This window comes from Schistosoma mansoni (genome assembly GCF_000237925.1).
Source record: "Schistosoma mansoni, WGS project CABG00000000 data, chromosome 1 unplaced supercontig 0094, strain Puerto Rico, whole genome shotgun sequence".
NCBI lineage: Eukaryota > Metazoa > Platyhelminthes > Trematoda > Strigeidida > Schistosomatidae > Schistosoma > Schistosoma mansoni.
In genome coordinates this window covers 700,150-710,091 of record NW_017385991.1, presented here as the reverse complement: position 1 = coordinate 710,091, position 9,942 = coordinate 700,150, and the positions used below count along the sequence as shown (strand labels likewise).

The window sequence follows — 9,942 nt, the reverse complement described above, 5'->3', positions numbered from 1 at the left end:
TCTCAACAAAGTTTAGTTTATTGAAGATATAACAATGGAGAAATGTCAAATAAATGTATTTTTGATGTTAAATAAATCTACACATGTGATCTTAATTGTGTGAAGTCAAACACATTTACATTTGTGCAATTTTTAAAGATGTTATGTTGTTTCTGATCAAGCAAATCTCAACCTCGTGTTAAATTCATTATTACCTGACAGTTATCAGTTAACAATGGGAAGTATATTTTAACGAAATCTCACAAAATCACGAAAACGGGCGTCAGGGATAAAAACTTTTAAGTCGTTCTGACTTATCGTAGAGTCTGATATTGGGGTTATTTCCTTATTTTAAGTCAGTCTAAAAATAAAATAACAGATTTTATTACTGTGATATTTTTCTCTTGCTTGTTGTTATACATAATGACTGACTGAAATTTCATTTTACTCTAGTTTGATGTGTCTACTTTACAGTTAACAAAAAGCTATGCTCGATTTTAACTGTTTTGAAACTTGAAGGGAAGACACTTTCAATGTTTATTCTGAATTTTAAAAAACAAACAAAATTTATTGTTTTGAATAAACTGTTATTCAAAACCTGAACATTTCCACTGAATTTGAAAAATGCTGACTTAATTTTAATATGCAATTAAGATAATGGCTAGTAGTGTGGTGCAAGGCATATGTTTCATTTTATGTGGGCTCATCAAGTTGATGTATCTGTTCTCTGTTTGATACCTGAACTCAGATTTAAATCCTGTACGTAATGTTTTAAACACTAAACTATTTGTTCAATGAGCTACCTATTCAAGGTAGACACTACATTGTTCAACAAAGAATAACACATAAGCAATAGTTTACATTTTCTTGTTCTTTTTAATAAAAACTGTGTTTAGTCGGATGCAAATGAATAGGTTAATACAAACATTGTTCATTCTGAAAGGTAGCAAGCGTGGTTTCGCTGACAAGGATTATTAACTTGGTGTACTGTTAATTTTAAAATATAAGAAATGGACAAATGGTGATAAAACAAGTCTACATTTACGGAAAAAGTAGCCATTTCGGCACATTATTTATAAGCTCTAGTAAATATTACTTATCTTAGCACAATTTCATTTGTAGTTATCTCCAGTGTTTAATATCTGAGAATTTCATTTTATCTACTATAGACCGATACACACTCATAAATACATAAATACCTTGTTTTCACAAACTGAATATTCATATGAGTAATTCCTCTTTTTTGTTCACCATTCTTAATAGAAGATTGAATGATAAAGAGCTTCAATTGACTCACGCTTTCAACTATGAAAATACTAAATCTCCACAAAACCCCTTCTGATAATTAAACTAGTAATTGTTAAGATCTCAGTTGTCGTTCACTAGTCAGTACGTCATTTAGCAAATAGACCACCCGTTATACTGGGGATATACGTGAAGTAAACCATAATCCGACTAATGGGAAGACAATTGCTACAACAAAAACGGTTAGATAAAATTTCAACCTACACACAATCCAAGTACCTTTTACCTCTTTTCACCGTTGCAACAGATAAACTAACGAAATAACTATAACTTACAATAAACTGAGGAGTAAACAAAACAAACATTTCACAGACGTTTAATAAAAGAAAAGATGGATTGTAGCAATAAAATCCAGAATGTGTGTCTCGTAATATTTCCGACTTGCCAGAAAAATATGCCTACAATTGAATGTTGATGTTTACACTGAGATTCGAATTCGGTACTTTTCGCATCATACGCTCAATGAGTTATCTACTGAGCTATTGAGTCCACAAAGCCTGTAACTTGTTACACATGTATGATGTTCACTATTTATATTATTATTATTACATCAAAATAGTCTACTCAGGATGCAAATATAACTGATAGAAATTCAGTCCTAAATAAGGACAATAAATTAGAAAAATTAAACTGAATATCCCTCACCTTGAATCTTTGATCACATTCAGTACAGGCAAAATTTCGTTCATTCGAATGTTTAAATGCTCTATGATCATCTAATTCATGTTTGTTTGTAAAACGTGCATTACATATCTACAGAGTAATCCAATAAAAGACAGCAAATAAAAAGTAACAGAAAAGAATTTTATACATGGACTACATTACAGGATTCGTTGTCATTAAATTAGTCATAATCAACGTAAAGTTTGGTATAAAAAAGAATATAACGTTAGAATACTACTTAATTATCTTACTGAATAAGAACGATGAGATTTACAAAATAAATAAAGCTTAAAAAGGATCAAAACAATTGTGGTAGTTATGACAATAAGAACAGATAAGCAATGAAAATTTGATTCACCATACATTAGTTGTTTGAATCTTCCCAAAGACGTTGGGGACTGGAATAGATTAGTCTGTTATTGGCATATGTGCATGTTGTGAACATTGCCTTGATATTGCCTTAATTCACAAGCATTCTAAGCAGAGATGATGTATGGTGGGTAGAAGTGGAATTCAGGGGAAGCGTTTCGTGCTATTTAAGACCCGACATTTGAATGTACCTGCATCTCCGAGTTGATGTTAGCTCGGACACTCGAATACAGTACCGTTCGCTTCAAGAGCCATTGCATTATTCACTTAGCTACTGAGTTAAGATAGCCGCAGCTTGTGAAATGGGGTGAAGTCTCATTCACTTTGTATTAGTTCTTTGAACCTTCCTACTGAAGGTTAAAACTGTCATTGATCAGTCTCTTATTGACATACGTACATCAGGTGTAGATTGCTTTGATATTGCCTTAAGTAACGAGCTTTATAAGCAGTCTTGAACATCATTAGGAAGATTTAAACAATCAATACAAAAGTGAATTAAACTACGTTCGATTGTATAAGTTGTGGCTATCTGAACCCATTAGCTAAGTGGCTAACACGATAGTGTCTGAAACGAAAGGTACTGGGTTCGAGTGTCCGAGTGAACATCAACTCGGATGCAGGTACATCCAGCGTCATGTATTTCACGGTCGACCACCATTAATCTCTGGTCATAATTGAAGAATATGGTTCACGAAGAAAGAATAAAAAGGTATGAAGTGAAAGGATACTGGAATTCAAGATCTATATAGACAAAGACAAATACGGAATACATTAATCCAGTTGTGACTGATTCTTTAAAATTAATATCCAAGATTAAATGTATGTTCATCAGTGTATCTTAAAAACTTCTTTAAAAATCTAGAAACTAATTCATCGTCGTACCATTCCCGAAACTGATTAGTTAAGTTCGAAATTCATTAAAAGTTTTAATATACATTATCTGGAAGTTTATAGAGTCCTAAAATTACTCATAAGCTTATCAATAATTCAGAGGTAAAGGGCTCTTGCCTAAATTTTTAGCCTCTTGATCTAAATCGAGGTTGAACAGCAAAAAAGTTCAAATTACCGTCTAGGAAGTCAGTATCAGTTCACCGCATGTATTAAAAGACTTAAGAAAGAATTTTGCTTTCTTGTAGGAACTAGAGGCAAAAATTGATGTTTACTTATTATGAATAGTTAAGAGAGAAACAATGGGGAAAATTATGCTGATAGGCTTCGGAATAAATAATTCAACTCATTCACCAACAACAGGTTTGTGCAACCGGCTCTAATCCGCACTTTTTGGGTGTATATACTAATTTTAAAATCAACAATACTACTTATTGTCTGAAATTAGATTCGGTGAAGAGATGGTTGAAACCTACAACCAAACGTCTAAAATTTAAGTTTTTTTAACCATAAATTTGTCAGGTCTACGATATTATCAATTTAAGAACAGATAATTTACACTTCACAGGAATAAACAGATTGATCAGTAAATAATCTACGATGAACGGTTATTGGAGAACCCAATAACTGAATGCTCACAGCATGTAATTAACTAGGCAGAAAACTGATTTTCTCGAATTTCATTTAGGAAGTCATGGTAACTGCTGATATTGATTTCGTTACTATTATTATTATTACTATTATTTTGGGTCACTTTGCTACTTGTCTTATTGTATTCATGTGGTGTAGAATGATGTATATTTATGACATTATTGATAACTATCTCACTGACGGATCAAATTGGAAGTGAGAAAAGATATCCATTGAGGAAAATGAATGGAAAAACTAAAAGAAGGTAAATAGACTGAATCCAAAAAATGCATAATTCTGAAAATAATTTGTTTAATAGTTCCCGTCTATTCACGTAAAATCATTATTAATATCTACGGTCACTTCAAAGGAGAACTGAGTGGGTGATGGTTCAAATACAAAGAAATGGATTTTCGGTGATGCACATATAACAAGTGAAAGGTTTAACCAAACAATACAAATTTTATTTGGGAAAGGATACTTATGAATATTGACTAGAAAACCAATATACAACCAAAGAAACAGTAAGAATCCTCATACACACTGAACATCCACGACCTTGTAGAGATTAAACATCACAACCTTCATGTCTGGAGTAAAAAGCTTTGTCTTAAAACAATTGACTTGTCATCCAATGATTTAAATCATCAGATGTATTCAAACCAACCATCATTCATGCTTATGAATGATAGGATAGTAGAACCTCACTTGTCGAGATTTCTCAACACAACTCCTGACTAGTGACCCCACATTTATTATTAGAATAACAGATTGGTGTAAAAAAAGTTACATCACAGACTGACAAGTTAGCTAGACAACCATAGTAAAGCGCTAAACATATGTTTTGTGCTATCGTATATTATAGTACATTCATCAGTGACAAAATCAATTCATAACACCAATAAGGATCGAATCCTTAAAACAATAATAGTCTTTAGCATTAAACAAATCTATCATACTTACTTCACAAATAAATTGTTTAACACAAAAATGTCTTGCTAAATGTTCTTCATAAGCTAAACGTTCACCAGTACGAAATTCACAATAACCACAAAAATAACGATATTCATGTAAATGTACAATTTTTTGATGACGTTTTAAATTATAGGCACTTTTAAATGTACAATTACATTCGGTACAATAATGTTGTTTATATAGTAATGTTGATTTAGAAATTAATTGTTCATCTATTTCATTAATTCGGAAATTTTCATGTAACTATGAACAGAAAAAAAAGTGAGAAATAATTAACCAATGTATATTCGTTTTTAAATGATATGAATTATTCAAAATTGAAGATAGAAACGATATCTATGTATCTTATAAATGCCCTGGTACGGCCGAGAGTGGGTAGGGGTCACTCTCGAAATGCCCTCACTCGGCCACGCGTATATAGCCTCTGCAAAGGAAGTCCTAGTCACTGTCTTCTCGTGGCATTACTGTTGTGTACGAAATTGAGAGGAAGAAAGGTGAATGTCCGGCGAGTCCACATGAGGGAGTTGGAAAACCCTGATTTCGAACAAATGATGAACATGGGGTCCAGCATCCTGAGAGAACAAATGGCGTATGAATCAATCGTTGGTCACTGCCTACAATGGGACTGTATCTCCTCACGACGCTCCACTGCCTTGTGGATCAGACCCTTAGGTTAAGGGCTCGGGATGTGGACCCCTAAGAAAACCACCTGCTTCGGTCTGGGCACCCGGAGAGTATCACAGCCCTCACACAAATCAAATGAGATTTGTGTGGTGCATATATATCTGGTACCCCTTTGTACCAATATTTATGTTTAAATAAATAAATATCTATATGATATACTGTAAAGAAGCTCCAAAAGAAGGGACATCAGCCCAGTTCTAGCTTTTAGTCTTTCTCTGACTGGTTATTTTATCCAGAATGATAAAAAAATGTAATGACAGAAAACAAACTTTGCTTTTTGTTATTGTTTATTTGCACTATGCGCTATACTACTGACTATATCTAAGTAGTCTGAGCCATTTGACATTTTTGTAGAACTTTGCAACTGGTTTATTGATCTAACGGAAGTTGCATTTCTTCATTCTTTCCTCATCTAACGTTCTTCTTCATGCCATCCTTTGAACGTTATTCCTTTCTTAAAATGAGCCTATTGTTTAATTGACTTTTTGAGTCACACGAGGTTGACGCAGGCATATACTGTTTTAAGATTCATAGTACATTCTGTAACTATAAAAGCATTCAATCAGTTAAACAATCCATCTTCCCTTTATTTGTGTTTTTAATATTGTGATTTATCGAAAATCACAATTTGATTCATTTTCTACATTAGTTTCAGATGAGTTTTTACCTTTGTTCTCTGTATTTTTTTCCCAGCAAAACTCGATTATTGATTTGGAAGCGTTGGATAGTCAGTCAGTCAGTCACAACGTAGAACTTCGTACGTACGTACATCAGTTCGAGTTGCCATACCACATTAGCACAGAGATGCAGTTGTCGATTCAAATCCCATAGTGGTAGAAGTAGTGAGAGTATAAGCACTATGTGAAAGATTAGGGTTTGAAGATGTTATTGAAGGAGTATAATAAAGTGAAATAAATTTGAAAAGAGGAAAAGGATAGGGACATGAAGAATTCAGAAGATTTTGAGCCATGTCATTCAAGGTCTCTAACCATCGATTGCTATCATGTCGCGAATCCCAACCAGGTAGTCTACACCTACCAACATGGCTCAGTCCACTTGTCAGTGACTTCATGGATTTGTGCCATGTTTAGGTCTGGCCGCTCTTAGCTTTCTTCCAACCTACTCCTACACCATGGAACATTGCACGTATGGGCAGTTGGTGGTTGGGCATACGTAACACGTGTCCCAGCCATCTCAACTGATGAAGTTTCACTACTTCATCAATCGATTTGCCATCCTTACCTAGTACTCGTCTCCTAAAAACTGCATTGCTTACCCAATGGTCCCAGGATATACGAGCAATCCTTCGAAGACATCTATGATCGAATACTAGTAGCCTACGAATATCCTCTACTCTTATCGGCCATGTTTCACTGCCGTAAAGTAGGATGGAACGAACTGCTGCAAAGTAAACCCGTCCTTTGTTTGCTAGACGGATATCTCGCCTACGCCATAAATGACGTTGGATAGTACTCATACTCAAACAAGTGATAAAGTCCTAGTCAAAAACCGCGGTATGTGAAGACAAAAAGATGGAAAATGAGACGATGATAAACGAATGACACTTAACGGTGGTTGCATTTTGTCCCAAATAGACAGGGTTTGATATGTGGACCAAATAATTTTGATCTAGTGATTTAACGGTACAACTTTGGGCATCAAATCTAAATCCCTTAGGTACTATTCCATACAGCATTTACAGTGAGTACTGCTGACGAGTTCAAATTAAGCGGTAAACGAATGTTCCGAAATTTTGTTCCCAATATCAGTTTTAGGACAAATATCAAATTTAAACGAAAAAACTGAAGATTCACTATGTCATACTGGTTCAAATAATCCTGTTTTAATAAAGCTTCAGATTATCCTTTTTTAAATATCTTGTCACTAATTCGTAGTTTTGACGCTCAAATAAGTTAACATTAATCTAAATGTTCTTAACTGTCACTTTAACTATTTTCTAATTAGTTAGTTTTTCTCTTAATTTCCTATTTTGCTACGTGTTCCGACGATCATCACTGTTAATTTATCAACAGATTAGTTGTATCGTATACTTGACTTATACTAGGAATAGTCAAACATCGCTCATTAAAAACCACCTTTTGTTTCCGTTTATTGCAAAATTGGGGAAATCACAGTTGAACTGCTATTAATTCATACCAGATACGGTTATTCGACATGAACTTTAAAAGAGAATTTCGTTCCCCTTTCTGACTAGCTAGAAGTAGGATACTTTAAAACTTACTAGTTAGGATAATTGGATAGTCAGTCAGTCAGTCAGTCAGCTACAACGTAAGACCAGGCACATTTATGCATCGGTCCAAGTTGCCATACCTCGTTAGCACAACAAGATGATAGTAGTAGTATTATCAGCTCCATCGTTCACTGAAGAATGCAGCCCTAAGACAACACTAACATCTATTTGAAAAAATCAGTTACATTAATTAAATTTGTATTTTAACTTACTAAGCCTGTAATTTCATTCTCATCATTATGATTATTATTACTCGAAGTATTTGTAATAATATCATTGGTCTGTCTCTCAATCCGTTTTGCATTCTGAATGGAAGCATCCATAGTTATACTGTTATTATCCCTAACAGCTTTACGTTTCCTTAATCTTGTGATCAATCCTGGAGGAGGAAGGCTACTGGATTTATTTGGGATACTTGACAACACAAAGGTGGAAGTGACTGTCGTCGGCGTCGTCGTTGTCAAAGTAGTAGTGGCAGTAGTAATCTTCAAATATGGACTCATATTCTCACTGTTATGTAATGATGATTCTTGAGACGTTGCACAATCTGGTATATGAATAATTCTACTATTACTGTCATCATTATTATTACTACTGCTACTACTACGACTGCGGCTAATATTCCGTTGCTTATGGAATGAAATTTCATTTGGTCTCGGTGATAAGCCTCCAAGGCATTCTGGGATATGACCATGTTGAAATAAATAGTGTGCCTGTAAAAAACCAGACAAAAAGAAAACAGATAGGAAGAATGTTTGCGCAGTGAAGTAAAAAACTAGCGGGTACGATACGAATAGTTCAGAAAGCGGCAGTCTCAGGGGCTACGACACTGGATCATGCAGACTCGTATCACACGAGAAGCATAAGACTACAGGTACACTATTCTGATTATTGAGAATTAGTATGAAACCTAGGTACAGGTTCTCTATCTACTGCTTTCGAACACCTAAAATTAATGCAAGTTCAATGTTTATGCTTTTCTCCTAATCTTTTACTGCAACGATGATTAATCTAAGCTCATGTGATTATAAATAAATGAGACTTCTAAAGCCTTAGATGCATTGATTAAACTTTATCAATCTCCATGAGAGACAGTAGAAGAAACACAACAGGTAAGAATTTCTACATTGCTAACTTTATTTATTTGAACACATAAATATTACTAAAAAGAGGCACCGAATACATATGCACCACACAAGTCACTTGATTTGTGTGTAGGCTGTGATACTCTCTGGGTGCCCAGACCGAAGCAGGTAGTTTTCTTAGAGAGCCATTCGCCGAGCCCTCGACCTGAAGGTCTAATCCACAAGGCAGTGGAGCAAGGTCAGGAGATGCAGTCCCATGGTAGCCAGTGACAAACAATAGATTCATACGCTATTTGTCCGTTCAGGATCCTGAAGCCCACGTGTACCATTGGTTTGAAATCAGGTTTTTCCAACTTCCCCAGGTGGATCCTCAATATCCACTAATACGAAGGTGCGTGGAACCTAGATATACAAGACCATAACAACCTCCTCCCCAACTCATTCATCATTCTTCTTGATTCTCTTCACCGTCTTAAAATTTCTAGATTGTCAAGCAGTTGACCTGGAATCAACAAGTAGAAATATCAAACTTCATTGTCATTTATTTCGGTTTGACTAAGCAGTCGCTCAGAAGCAGTAGACCCAAACGCATAAACAGGTCGGCACAAAGTTGAATACATGAATTTGGTTACTTGCTAAATGAGTTACATTTGTACGTTGTTGTTAATATTTCTTCATTATATTACTTCAGCGATTTTTAACTTTAATGATATAATAGTTTGATTGAGTCTAGTTCTAAATGGATGGATAAATGTTGTTCTAACTAGAGAAATGGGCGCATATTTATGTTGATAGGAAGACCTTAAATTATCCATTTTTTTGGAAAGTCATGTTATTAGATTAAAGTTCTGACGAACAAGAGTAACCTTTAGTTCATATTACAACAACTGAACTTTGATGTTAACTGATTAGTTAATTGTGCTTTTAGTTCGCCATATTTTTAATTACAAGATCACAATTCTTACAATATGAACAGAGTTGTTGTAATACAATTTTGATTTCTTCTCGAGATAGAAAACTTCCTTTCCAAGTCCTGTCTTCTCTTATCATGATATGGTGTTGGCGGATAATACTCATAAGCAGAAGAAAATATGGTTTATTCGAACGATCAGT

At 34.5% G+C, this 9,942-nt stretch overlaps 1 protein-coding gene across 1 annotated transcript in view; it reads right to left on the bottom strand.

Annotated features, from left to right (window-relative positions):
* The window catches only part of Smp_164720 (zinc finger protein, putative), a gene marked incomplete at both ends in the record, with an annotated part of 34,834 nt that overhangs the window by 10,629 nt on the left and 14,263 nt on the right, over positions 1–9,942 (bottom strand). Inside the window, 4 exons of the mRNA XM_018791722.1 lie at positions 1,930–2,037; positions 4,798–5,052; positions 7,957–8,123; positions 8,436–8,457. Coding sequence (XP_018645138.1) covers positions 1,930–2,037; positions 4,798–5,052; positions 7,957–8,123; positions 8,436–8,457 — 552 coding nt within the window. The remainder of the gene's footprint in view (positions 1–1,929; positions 2,038–4,797; positions 5,053–7,956; positions 8,124–8,435; positions 8,458–9,942) is intronic.